This window comes from Eschscholzia californica, unplaced genomic scaffold (genome assembly GCF_041429995.1).
Source record: "Eschscholzia californica isolate CP2 unplaced genomic scaffold, dmEscCali1.0.p SCAF_2, whole genome shotgun sequence".
NCBI lineage: Eukaryota > Viridiplantae > Streptophyta > Magnoliopsida > Ranunculales > Papaveraceae > Eschscholzia > Eschscholzia californica.
This window is the reverse complement of record NW_028238309.1, coordinates 60,174,187-60,188,631: the sequence shown is the minus strand read 5'-3', so window position 1 is coordinate 60,188,631 and position 14,445 is coordinate 60,174,187. Positions and strand designations below refer to the sequence as shown.

Here is a 14,445-nt window from a genome sequence, read left to right as displayed (position 1 = left end):
CCCACGTATCGGCTCAAGTATATTAGAGTTGGGTCTTGGGGTGCCCCCAAGCACCACGTATCGGCTCAGGTATATCCGAGTCCAGTCTCACCACGAGCACAACGCACCTGGGCCTCCGAGGCCAACGGGTTTTCTTCTCACCCATACGGGCATGCCATCTTGTGATGAAGCTTGGTTGATGCACCACCGTGCATCCCACCTTCGTGCCAAATCGCTAATCTTATAATCCTACCCCCTCACCACACAAACAAAGAAAATATTAAAAGAAATCCTAACACTCAAAAGAAATATGAAGTACTGATTCAGAGCCAAGACGAAAACTGATCTTCTCTATCTAATTAGGGTTTACTTGATTTCAACCGATTTCGCAATTTTAGAGGTGGGTTTGCCCTGAAAATGGCGATTAGAGCTCCTCCAGTCACTGGATTAAGCTTGACACCTTCACCAACTTCTTTACAAAATTCCTCTAATCGACCTACTGTCGTCAGAATACCTCTCAGAACTTCGTTCTTCAATGGTGGTGGTATGCTCTCTCTCCTTCTCTCTCCCTCTCTCTCATATTGGGCATTTTTGTGTGTTCATTTGGTTTCGAATTGGAAAAATTGAAACTTTTTTTTTTGATTTGGGTACTTAGTTCAATGTTATTGGATTATTGAAGTATGTTGTTTTTTGCCCTCCACCAGTAAGTTAGAAATGGTGGAATTATAACTATATCTTCCAAGGGGTAATAATTGATATGTATGATATAGAAGGTTTAACGTCCGAAAGTATTTCAAAATCGAGATCAGAAAATGTTAGAAAATAGAGGTATCCAGAAAATTTAGAGTTTGAAACTGGTAACTTCAGCGATTTGCAGCTGAATCTCAGTTTGTTGGGAGGAGTGGAAGAGCAGAAAGACAACTACTTTTACTGCCTTAGGTCTTTTTCTTAGAGGATGTATTTGTTATTTATATCCGGTATTACACATAATTGTGTACTTAGGTTCTAAGCTTGAGATTCGGTTAAGGTCGTCTTAGTGAAATTGCAACTGTAGGAGGAAAGGGATTACCATGGACAATGTTATACGGATTGGTATCGGTTGTCGTGGAATGTTTGTCTAATGGGCAAGCTGAGCAACTTACCTAGTTTTCTAGTGATTTTGCTTGCAGTGGGATCTCTAAGAGTTTCAGGCTTACCCAATGCCAGATTGAATCGATCCAGGTGCAAAGGACATGGTGGGGGAGCTCTTGGTGCTCGGATGAACCTCTTTGATCGGTTTGCTAGAGTTGTCAAGGTAAGATGTGGAAACTTGTTCAAATGAAAGTTCTGAGGATTGAGCATTTCTTTCACAATAGTTTTCTTATGCTATAATATTATATCTGTTTCATTTCATGAGTGCAGTCATATGCAAATTCAATCATTAGTTCCTTTGAAGACCCTGAGAAGATTTTGGAACAATCAGTGCTTGAAATGAATGACGACTTGACGAAGATGCGTCAAGCTACTGCTCAGGTACATTCTTACCTCATTAGATTTTCTTCCTTTCCAATTCTTTTCTGCATCAGTAAATAAGTTTATTAACAAGCTACATTTGTAGTGCAAACAAGCCTACACATACGAAGGGTGGGAGGAGAGAGAATTTTCCGCTCTTTCTCCTCCTCATGCTTTTGTACTTGCATAACATTTTAAACTTTTATGAAGGTATTGGCATCTCAGAAAAGGATGGAGAACAAATATAAAGCTGCCCAGCAAGCGTCTGAAGATTGGTAAATCCTGTATGAGGTTTGAGTTTGAAATGCCTAAAATGCTTTCCTATGTTCACTTATTAAATTGTTTGTTTTGTTCCAATTTCGAGTGTAGGTATCGGAGGGCACAACTTGCTCTTGGGAAAGGAGAAGAAGACCTTGCTCGAGAAGCACTGAAGCGGCGTAAATCTTATGCTGTAGGTACTCTGTAATATAGTATATGCCGTTTTTTATATATTTTTCTACATAGTTCTCCATGTATATTCTATATTAATTTGTTTATAGGTTAAACTTTGGTAGTTGTTCATTCGACTTGATTTCAAGGCCCTCAACTTTAATAACTCAGTTTAGCAAAGACCGGACTAGGAGCCTTTGTCATACACTCGTACAAGTAAAACTGTGGGAGATAAACTCATGGGAAGGATGAATTTCATCTTTTTTTGGTAAAACGGAAAATGAGCATTTTAGAACAAATTAAGGTGATTCATCTGTCCCTGCGCACTTAGGGCTTTAGATGCACTTCCTGCTGCGTGATGAGTGATGACATTGCCTGATCCTCTATGATATTTTCTGAATAACTATGTTTCAGTTATAGTTCATGAAGGTTTTTTTGTTTCTGATTGTTTTACTATTACGTAGCTCAAGGTAAATAACTGAGAAATACTCATCCACATCCGGACATTTTGGTTTTGAGTCTTCATGAACCTCTAGCCTGCATACAAATAGTCTATAGTTGGATATGAAGCCAAAGTCATCTGAGACTGATTAAGAATTGGAAAACATGACACGACATTAACAATTTAACATGGTTTTTATCTCTCTTCTTACTGTACACACTTGATTAGGAACTTTTTGTTCCCTGCAGTTTATCATCGGTACTTCTGTATATTATATATGCCATCACAAATTCATAATGACATGTTTGTTACCTGAGTGGTGGCTAGCTATATTAGACAATTATGTCAAACTTATGCTTGTTGGGTCACACTGGTTAGATATCAGTATATTTATTCCGAATATCTCATGTTGTTTACAGGATAATGCAAGTTCTTTGAAAACTCAGCTCGATCAACAGAAGGGTGTCGTTGAAAATCTTGTCTCAAATACTAGGGTGGGTTATTAATTTCTTTTCTTTTTTTCCTTTTCTCTTTTGATAATATTCTGACTAGATTACTAGAAATTTTTTTGAAGTTCAACACTTCGGTTGATTCTTTGTGCATGGTCTGGGATCTACATACACGAGTCTCTAGTAGAGGTCTAGTTTTTTTTTTTTTTTTTTTTTTTTTTTTTTTTTTTTTTTTTTTTCATATTAGGAATTTTTGTTTGCGTCCATCTTTGACTGTTTTTCCTATCCATTTAACTGTAGTACGTCCAGCTTTTTTCAGGTTATGACTTTTACCTGTCATCTTAATGACCTATCTATTGCCAAGACATTTTCCTTTTGAGTAGTTTGCATCTAATTATTTTCTTAGCCAGTTTTTAACAACATATGAAGAGTTATATCTAAATGTAGTGACATCCGATATCTGGTAATGTGAATGAATTAGTACTCTAGTTTTAGGAAAAAAAACATTGGAGCAAAAAAGAATGAAAATAAAATAAAACAGAATTTTCAGGTTAAAGGTTTCTTTTCTGGACTTGGGCATCATACAGATTGATTTTCTTTAATAGAGCAGCGAAGAGACCTAAATATGCAATTTTGTCCTACTTATGTGGCCATTTTTGCTAGTAAAATGTATTATAACCTCTAAGTGAATGTAGTTTAATCGGGTTCTCTTTTTAATAGCTTTTGGAGAGCAAGATCCAGGAAGCGAAGTCAAAGAAAGATACTCTGAAAGCTCGTGCTCAATCTGCCAAGTTCGTTTTCATCTTATTTTTGAGTGTTTTGAATTCATTTTGCAATTTACCTAGTCGTTATTCTCCTTAGACTAAAGAGCTTTTCTCTCGTTTCTTTAGGACTGCAACCAAAGTTAGTGAGATGCTGGGGAATGTAAATACGAGCAGCGCTCTTTCAGCTTTTGAGAAGATGGAAGAGAAGGGTAAATACTTCTCGAATATTTCTTGGAGTCGTTGCTAATTCTATCTTTTATCGATTTTCTTTCTTCATGCATGTTTTATTGTATCATCGAAACATGGAAATCCATGTTTTGGGTTCTGTTTTCTTGTCAGTTACCACTCTTCTGGGTTTTGTTTTGAATCAATAGTAATAATGTCTGACAAAATAATTGACTCTTATTCCTAATAGTGATGGCCATGGAGTCCCAGGCAGAAGCACTTAATCAATTAACTACAGATGATCTCGAAGGAAAGGTAGCTTTTCCGACCAAATCCTGCTTCAGTTTACATCAAGTTGCTACAAGTAGGACAATTAGGAAGGAAAAAAGCAATGTGGCATAGACACTGGAACAGTATCACAACCTAGAAAATCCCAACACTGGAGATGGCCAAGAACAAATATTTTTTTGACTGGATCATACATTATACCTATTATTAAACTATACACAATCACAAATGACATTAACCTCAAGTGGTATATGGACCCGAATGATTTTGTCCAAGTAGAAACAAAATATGCGTATATTACCCTATATTATACCCATTGAAGTGTTTGCGAGTGTCGAACAAGTATCCGTATATGACATGGGGAAGAAACAATATGTAGCATAAAAGATGTTCATGTGTATGATGACCTATCTGCCATGCTTTTAAAGATATTTCTGGTTGATTGGTTTATACTAGTTATTCTGATACCGTATTTTCTCTTTAGTTTGCATATCTAGAGACTTCATCAGTTGACGACGACCTTGCTGATTTGAAGAAAGAATTGTCGGGCAGCAAACTTGTAAGTACTCTCTTACTCTAACTCAAATGTTGATTTTTCCTAGTCGCCCACATTCATTATACTCAAAGCAGTTGGGATCAGCTGACCCACCCAGTTAAGAGAGGAAATGATATGTGCTTGAAAGTAGCCCGAATGGATCCAAGACTGAATATCCGAGTCAGTTGTTATGTTTGAAACTTTTAAATGTTGAAGTTTAATGTGAAACTTAGACGGGTTAGTCGGTGGGGATTAGTGGGATCGACCCATAGCCAAGTCCTGCCCCCAACTGCTTGGATTATACCAATATATCAGGTTTTTATAAATAACGAATTTCGACATACTGGCTATGTAGAAAGGAGAGCTACCACCTGGTAGAACAGCCGTCAGTACAACTCCATACCCTTTTCGAGACACAGAGATTGAAAAAGAACTCAACGAACTCAGGAGAAAATCAGGCGAGTACTAGATAAGTAGATAAACTTATATTGTTCCCATTTAGCAATCAGAAATACTTTCTTTTACACTTTCATCATTTTCTTGTTGCAGTTGAAAACTACAATGTATAGTTCGTATTCATGTACTGTAGCAATTTTTATATGCGTAACATAATACTTTGTTTTATAATCGTTTCGTCCCCTCATTGGGTGTGGTCTACATGCTTTTCTTTCGATTTGTAAAATGTTGAAGATTTTGCTGCAGTTATGAGGATAACGTCTTAATTGATGGGTTATTTAGATACAAGAACTAGTTAAAGCGAAACGCCATACAAATTATGTTTATTTTGTGCTAACATTCATGGGGAAATGATATTTTCAAGGTATATACTCATGTTTGGCACGCGGAAATGGAATACGATTGCCAGAAATTTTGGAAGATGATAAATAATGTTTTGAGCTTTTCAGTAAACAAGATACCAATATTTGAGTTTTTAATATTTTGGAAGATGATAAATAATCTAATCAAATATATAATGATTAATTAATTTATCACATCACATCTCTAGTTTAGAGATTTGTCCCAAATAAATTGGAACAACTTAAGTGGTTATTGATATTATTAATTACTAAGGAGTCCATTATTCTTTAATAATTACTTTTAAAGGTTCTACATACAACTAACCTGTCTTCACTTGTATTTTAAAGTCTATTATAGTTTTCTTTTTCAGAGAATGTAAGTCAAACTATAGTCCAATTAAAACATGAAGAAATCCAAAAGCTAGAAGAGAAATCGATCTAAAGGAAAAGTCAAGGGCTGCTTATTAGTGAAGCCGGGCGCTCATATAACAAGTTTTTGATTTTGGCTGGGCGTTTATAGAAAACTCTGCTTATAACACTTGGGTAGGAGAACGGTAGCAACATCTTAACTAAATAATTTTATCGACAAAATTAACATACCAAATCTATTCATGATCATACTAAAAGTATAATCAGATATTCAGATGACGAGAAATCACATTAAAAATTGCAATTTTGGAAAAACCTTTAGATTCTAATACTCTGTTTTATTGATAAATCACAAAGTAGAACCAAGAAAAATGAATCCACCAACCACTTCAAAGGGTCAATGGGTGGACCATTTCAAAATATTTCATTCTTGTTACCATAGTCTAACTGTTTAAATCAAAGTCAAATGTTTGATATTATAGTTCAAAGTCAAATCTTCAAACATTTGACTAGATACTAGCAATCCCACCTTGGACTAAATCATCCTCCATTTATTATTGCTTTCAATTGGTGACTCAAGGGTATATTAGTCATCATACTATTTGTTATACCAATAAGGTCCACTTTCTTGGCTACCAACTCTTCATACATGAGCTCTACAAAAAGAAAAAGTCTTCATATATGACCCAATAAAAAAAAAATTTCAGTGGTCAAATCATATTTCTTTCAACAAAAACCCTAATTTTGTTTTACTAGGAAGTCAAATTATCCAACACTATAAATAAGCTCAAAACTATAATCTTTACTCAAATCTTCTTAGCAAGAACTCACAACAAAAGAAAGCTTTAGTTGTGTAGAAAACCCTTTATTTTCTCAAAACTAAAAAAATTTCTCTTGAAAAGCTTTTGTGTTCTCGAGTAGTTTTAGTCTTTCTGCAATGAGTTTGATACGAGTGTTTACTCTTTTGTTTGTTTTGGGTATCGTTGTTGCTGCTTTGAGTCAAGGAGGAGTTGAAGCTGGTAGAGTTTTGTCAGATGATTTTGCTATTGCAAATCATTTGGTTACGAAGCCTTACGTTTATGAGAGGGCGAAAGTTACTATGGGATGTTGGCTCAGTCGGTTGGTCTCGGGGCCTAGCCCAAAAGGTCCAGGGCACTAGGGATTGTACAATCCGTTGTATGGAGGGAACTTCCAACAAAAAAACAGAGGAATGCTTGACAAAGTAAAACAAAGAAATTTTTTCATTAAAGAAAAACAATGTGTATAAACATTAATTTATTTATTTTGTTGAAATACTTTAAAATTCTTTGAAATATTATTAATAATATTTAGATTTTTTCTATATCATTGTTAACAATATTTAAATGATAAGGTCTCATATTACTAAATCATACCAGTGACCCATGTACATATATAATTATAAGCGCGTGTATCATTGTTGCATGTTCAATTGTTCATCATATATTTTTTGATAAAAGTGGGAGTGGGAACGCTACTGTATATCATGAAATTTTAGAACATAATATCTCTGGCTCAAACCATAATATATAATTTTATTTCGGTGTATCACACTTGAGTATTTAATCGAGTTTACTACAAAAATTGAAGGATTTTAGCGACGGTTTACAACCATCGCAGAAAATATTTAGTGACGGATGAAAAACCGCCGCAGAGCCGTCGGCAATAAAATCAGCGACAGTTGCGAGCGCCGCTTTTTTCAACCGCCGCCAATAGTGACTATTAGCTGCGGGTTTTCCTTAATTCTCAGTGGTTTGCAGTTTGAGAGAATAAGATTCGAGAGAAAACTAAAGAAACCCTAGAAACTAGAAAACTAAATAGAAACGAAAGGTGGGTATTAGGTCGAAATTTTTCTCGGTCTAATTTTTTTTTTCCCGAAAGTAACCCTATCAATTTTTCCTGTACTGACAGCTTTTCTTCTAAAGCGTCGGTGATGGTAGAAATTACCGACATTTACGAAAATCCCGTCGGTGATAGTTTTTATTCCCGACGGTTTTTAAACACCGTCGGTTACAACCGTCGCTTAAAGTACCAATTTTTGTAGTGGTTATTTAAAAATGAGAAAAGAAAATATTGATATACAACATTATAATACACAAATAGTAGGCCATTTATTCCACTTACATTCTTACAACTATTACATAAACGATATACAATATATCCAAACCCGTTATAAACGCATAATAAATAAACGATTGAAATAACCATAATAAAGACCAACATAACCACCATAAAGGCCATATAATTCATACAAACATATAGTGTATATATATTCTAGCAACGAAGGTTTCCACCGGGGAAGACACCAAGTTGGCGACAATACTGTAAGTAGTAACTGACTCTGGTGCTAACTGCTTTAGGGTTTCCACCATTGCATTCACCACCATTGATAGCACGAATTGTGCGACCAAACCCTTGGCCAGAAGTTATGAGGAAATGGACATTTTTACTCCAAAACCAAAAAGCAGTTTTGAAAGCAATGATGGGATTTTTTGCGACGGTTTCAGGAGATTTTAGACCATCAAAGCCAATACTTTTACCAGCAGGACCATAATTGTAATTCCAGGTTATTTGAAGAGGTCCCCGACCATAATATCTCTTGCCAGGAACACAAGGCCATTGTTTAACACTTTTGTTACAATAGGTCTTCTTTGCTATTTCTTCTATGAAACAAAAATCTGCCCAAACCAAATACAATATCAACTCATCTATTCAATTTTTTAATAAGAGAAAAGAAAAACAAAACGGTTAAGATTCACTTTGTCAATTAATGAAACAACTAAGAATCGAGGTATGTATTACTCGGTTGTTTCTTAGCATACAACTATTTGTGACATAGGTAAAATCAATATTTTTAGTTCTTTAACCCTTATTTTGATTTCATTAAAATTTTGGTGCATATAAAGTGCGAATTTTATGAAGTAAACAAATTTTCATGGAGCTCGACCTTTAAAAAGAACACAATACTAACAAGTATATATAGAAAATACTTACGTCCAGTTTCATGAGTAACATGGGCAAAGAATGCAGCTATTTCACGTCTCGCAGTAGGACCTTGGCCGAAGCTAGGGTAGGATTTAGCGGCTAGAAGAAATGCATTACGCGAATAAAATGTTTTGCCAGCACATCCATTGCTAGCCTTATTCTTTATCCCGTTAAAGAAGGCAGGTGTTACGATATTCGCAACTTGTGCATTTGAAAAGCTAATCAAAGTTCCCACAATCAAAACAAATCTAATAATGTTAAGCAATGACATTTTTCTTCTTGTTTGAAAGAAAAATTTGGTGATTTGATGAGATTTATAGTGTGTATTTATAGAAGTCTAATGCCATATTAGATATTAATTACTTTCTTTCATATGTCATATCGAGATAATCTACTTCTTTTACATGTCAAGTTGGTGAATGAATGGATAAGATTGAAGAGTCAATGGTGTGTTAAAATAGGTCATTTGACGCGTTGATTTTACGCGGTAGCGTACATAGTTTCCACAATTAGACAAGAGATTGAGTTTCTGGTATATCTCTGTGCATGCAGAAAATCATAGAGTTTAGGGCTTAATGTACAACCCTGTATCCATATACATATAATTTCGTGCAGAAAATCATATGCATGCAGAAAGACAACGTAAAGGCAAATGTATCGGGTTAAATCGTTAAGTTTCAGGGGTAACCCTTAGAGCATCTCCAATGCAACACTCAACAAAAACTCAATTAATCCAATGTGTCAAGTATGAGTTGAGTTTCTCTTTCCTAAGTTGCACTATTGAGATACTCAATTCAAAATTCATCTCCAATGCAACACTTAAAAAAACTCAACATTTACTTTAGATTTGCTTTTGGTTCTTATTTTAATATATAAAATGTTGATGTGGACCAATTGAGATACAACAATAAATGTTGAGATACTCAAAAGAAAACTCAACAATTGAGTTTTCTTTTGAGTATCTCAATATTTATTGTTGCCACATCATATTAAGATTCTAGTTGAGTGTTGCATTGGAGAGTGTTTTTTGTCAAAAACTCAAGTAGTCCTATGTGTCAAATTGAGTTTTGTAAGTTGAGTGTTGCATTGGAGATGCTCTTAGGTTTTGATCCTAGTCATTTTTGTCTCCAAACTCTAAATAAGAGAACTATACATATCATCCATTAACCAAAGTCAAATACCACTTGCCACTTCAACATTTTATCAGGCTGTTAACTTCAGGACAACCTGGCGTATTATTGATTAAAAATCTTTGAGATATCGAATAGGCGTGTTGACGGAGTTATATTTGAAAGAGTCTGTTAGCAAAAGGATAAAAAGATGGAAGATGAAGAAGTGTTAAAACATGGAGTGTTAAGTTGGATTTGGAAAGAAGACCTGGTTTCAAGTTTCCCCATTTGGTGGTGGATATATATTATAGGATAACAATGACAAGGGAGTTTCTGCATGTCATCAATTTTGAGTATGAGTTCTTAATTTATATATAATTCTTCGTAATAATGGATTACATAATGTTTGTATATACATCATAAGGTATATATAACAAGGCTGCGGCTTTGGAATAAAGAAACATATGTGGGAAATAAAGAATTAGTCAATAAACATTGATTTAGAGGGTGCATTCTCTTTTTAATCCAAAAATTGACTTCATCTAACATTTCCTCCTAATCCTCTCTCTCTCTCTCTCTCTCTCTCTCTCTCTCTCTCTCTCTCTCTCTCTCTCTCTCTCTCTCTCCTCTCTCTCTCTCTCTCTCTCTCTCTCTCTCTCTCTCTCTCTCTCTCTCTCTCTCTCGCTTTCGCGCGCAGTCTTTATCTTTCCCTCTCTCTCTTGCGGTCTGTACAGGTTTCTCTGTGGAGATCATAGAGTTCGTGGCCACAAAATGGTTAGGGCCACGAAACATTTTGTGGCCACTAAGTGGTCAGGGCCACAAAATCTTCGGAGGGTTTCGTCGAAAGTCCTCTCGAGGTCTGGTTTCGGCAAAGGGAACACTTTCCTTCGCCGAACAGTGCCTGTGAGAGAGAGAGAGAGATCGATCGAGAAACAATATTGAGAGAGAAACAGTGAGAGATCGAGAGACATAAATAGTGAGAGCAATCGAGAGAGATAGTGAAAGAGAGAGGGAGGGACCGAGAGAAAGGGTGACAATGAGTGAGAGAAGAGAAGAGGTGGCAATGATGGTGGTGGGAAGTTGTGGTGGTCAGGGACAGAACTAGGAGTAGAAATCAAGGGGGGCCAACCAAAAACCTTATAAAAATAGACAAAATCTAAGCCTACTAGTGCTTGAACTAGGGTCTCTCACGTCCACAGCTCCCACCTCTACCATCTCAACCACGCTACATATGTGTCATAAGTTTGACTTGAACGTTATATATATCTGATAAACCAGAGGGCAATCAACATTGAAGCAAGTCAAGGGGGGCCATGCCCCCTTTGGCCTGCATGTAGATCCGTCCCTGGTGGTGGTGAAGGTCATAGAGAAGATGAAGATTATGGGGCAATGGTTGATTAAGTTAATTTTTGGATTAAAAATAATATACCCCCGAGAATGTATAAAGATACATAGATTCTCCGGAAATTATTCTTTATGCCTCAAAGCCGTGACCTATGATAAGGGAGGAGGGTATCTTTTTTTAGAATATACCCTCCTCTTCGATGACTAAGACTACACCTTCCAAACTTATCTCCAAGGGTTGAGTTCATATCTCTCAAACTTATATTTAAGCCCTCTTCAACGGCTAAGATTACACCTCCAAAACTTATCTCCAAGAGTTGAGTTCATACCTCTCAAACTTATCTTTAAACCCTCTTCAACAACTAAGATTACACCTCCGGAATTTATCTTCAAAGATTGAGATTATGCATTTGATTGAACTGTCTGTGTCCCAAGTCACGAAATATAATCTCGTATATATCCAAGGAAAGTACTAGTACATAATCACCTTGAAACACATAACAGCCTTAAAAGTGAAAGAAATCTATTGAGGCATCTTTAACCCTTCCCTTGAAACACATAACAGCCTTAAATTGTTTGCATACATGTATATCTGCAACTTACATGTAACAAACCTAGAGCTAAACTAGGGAACGAGAACTCAAACTCAAACTCAAACTCACAACCTTGGGGAATTTAGAAGATGTACAAACACGACCACGATGCTACGAGCTCATGGTCATGTAAGATTTTTCAGAAGATTGCCAGTCCGTCACCTTAGAGTGGAAAAGAAGATGTGAGGTGGAGGAGAGAAGTGGGATGACGTAGATGAGTGAGTGGGAGAGTGAAGTGGATCTTAATATCGATATTTGAGGATTTGATGCTTACTTTTATGTACTACTCGTGTAATTAGTGTTGTTCTCTGGTTATTAATCGATAAGTCGATTTCTCTCTGTCTTGGCTTGATTTAGACAGAGTTTCCTTTCTCTAACTTATAGAGAGATAAACTAATAAAGAATAATTAATATTCCTTCTTTCGGGCTAACCGTGATAGGTGTTAATTTAGTCGAGGCAAGAATAAATTCTCTTTCCTTAAGACATTTTACACCCCCGTAACAGTACCAAACGTTGGGGTGAATGCCTTCGGGATACAACGACTAACCTTTCAGAATTTTAAGATGGTACTTCTATATTCTGAAAGCGGACGAACCTGTGTCAGTATTATGAGCTCTTGGACTAATGCGGATGATCTTCTAGACGCTTCTGAAATTCAAGTTCACTCGAGACTTCTTTCTTCCTTTTCTAGATATTCTAGTCTATCCAGAACCTCTAGAAAAAACTTCTTTAATTAGATATTCTAGGCCAACCAGAACCTCTAATTGTTAGAAGGGAAGAGAAGAAGAGAATGAATTGAATTGATCAAAAATGAAGTGAGTTTGGGTGGTATTTATAGGAATTGAATAGGTATAAACTTTTGGGACACATCTCTAGAGTTTTGGGGACAAAACTCTTGGATTTTAGGGACACAACTCTTTGGGAAGAGTTGGTTATATAACTGGGTTTTTCGGGTGAATTTTTGGCCGTCAGATCTGGCTCAAAAACTCGGGTGAAACAGCAGCCGCAAGATGGGCGTAATCTGTCCCGAAAGTTACCCACCGCGCTAACCAGATGGCCGACACCTGGCACAGTCCCGCTTTGTCCCGACGCGGAGAGAACGCGGATCGTTAGATCTCGCGCAATCTCGCGGAGAGAACGCCCACCGTCCAGATTGGCGCGCGTCCTCTTCGCGCGAATGCCCCCCAACGTGATTTGTCCTCTTTGACAATTTAGTACCTATTTCAACCGATTTTTTCGTTCAAACTTTAACCTTGAATTTCTCATTCATCCGGAATCGGATTTGAGTGATTCTTGGCTCTAAATTGTAGAGCTCGACGAGACGAACGCAATAGCGCGTTCCGTTTCTGAGTTTGACGAGTCGGCTCGAGCCAAAATTGGCTCCGATTCCAACAATCCCCCACATGAATGAAAATTTGAGGTTTTATATGCTATGATATATACAGACATACTATACTGACAGACTGACACTGACAGAGCTCATAAGCGGAACTTCGCTGCATCGGAAGAAGGTAGTCTTTCGACTTTGAACCTTTCCTAGTGAATAACTACAAGGTCTACAAGGACGGCAGTGAACTTTACGTCTTGAACTGGGTCCTGAGAATTGTAATCCAAAATAGCTATCACACAGCTAATCCCTTACTAACTTAGGTTCTCGGTTGTGTTCATTTCGGCCCTGAACATTCCCGATTTCGTGTGTGCTTTAGAGAAGTCTGCCTAGACGACCTTCTCACGGAACCGGCATCAATTCACACACATATAGGTTATCCGTACTAAGGTATCCTGCTATACCTCACGTTAGAATCAAGTTCTAAGTTTTCGGATTGATTAAAAGCTTAATGCTTAACCTCTCAACGCAGGTAACACTGTTGTCATCCTAGGAATGGGTAAGAGATAGAGATCTCTTACAGTGTTACTGTCGAGTCAGGATATAGCTTCAGTTGCCCTTTGAACCTAGATCGTGGGATCTCCAGTCATCTAGGTAGGGTTTCACCATGCCTTTACTCATTTACTTAGGCGTTAGCCCCATTCCCTTTGATGATGCAACTACTAACTCTCTAGATAACCCTTTTGTAAATGGATCCGCTAGGTTATCTTTGGATCTTATATAATTTATAGTTATGATCCCTTCAGAGAGAAGTTGCTTAACGGTATTATGTCTCCGACGAATGTGTCGAGACTTACCGTTGTACATCTTGCTTTGTGCCAGTGCAATCGCTGCTTGGTTATCGCAGTGTATGTTGATTGCAGGCACCGGCTTTGGCCATATTGGAATATCTTCAAGGAATTGTCGCAGCCATTCTGCTTCTTCCCCTGCTTTATCTAGAGCAATGAATTCTGAATCCATTGTCGATCGAGCAATGCACGTTTGCTTCGAAGATTTCCATGATATGGCAGCCCCTCCCAGTGTAAACACATATCCACTGGTTGACTTAGTGTCGTCGGTATCTGATATCCAATTTGCATCTGCATATCCCTCTAAGACTGCGGGATATGTGGTATAATGGAGTCCGTACTCCTTCGTCTTTCTTAGATACCGTAACACTCTCGTTATGGCGTTCCAATGTGTGTTATTCGGGTTACTCGTAAATCTACTTAGCTTACTAACTGAGTAGGCTATGTCTGGTCGAGTACAGTTCATTAGGTACATCAGACTTCCAATAATCCGAGAGTACTCTAATTGTCTT

At 37.0% G+C, this 14,445-nt stretch overlaps 2 protein-coding genes across 2 annotated transcripts; one reads left to right on the top strand and one right to left on the bottom strand.

Moving 5' to 3' along the window:
- The first annotated feature begins 161 nt into the window (after positions 1–161).
- PTAC4 (plastid transcriptionally active 4) lies at positions 162–5,169 on the top strand. The gene is made up of 11 exons (XM_086661736.1): positions 162–523; positions 1,149–1,273; positions 1,381–1,491; positions 1,681–1,745; positions 1,840–1,921; positions 2,761–2,835; positions 3,511–3,581; positions 3,681–3,763; positions 3,970–4,034; positions 4,492–4,566; positions 4,898–5,169. The coding sequence occupies exons 1-11, from the start codon at positions 397–399 to the stop codon at positions 5,009–5,011; spliced, it is 993 nt and encodes a 330-aa protein (XP_086517862.1). The 5' UTR covers positions 162–396; the 3' UTR covers positions 5,012–5,169.
- A 2,646-nt stretch (positions 5,170–7,815) lies between these two features.
- LOC147559789 (chitinase 4-like) lies at positions 7,816–9,006 on the bottom strand. Its single transcript, XM_086657878.1, has 2 exons — positions 8,721–9,006; positions 7,816–8,404 (listed from the first exon to the last, which is right to left on the bottom strand). The coding sequence occupies exons 1-2, from the start codon at positions 8,980–8,982 to the stop codon at positions 8,001–8,003; spliced, it is 666 nt and encodes a 221-aa protein (XP_086514004.1). The 5' UTR covers positions 8,983–9,006; the 3' UTR covers positions 7,816–8,000.
- Positions 9,007–14,445: the final 5,439 nt, after the last annotated feature.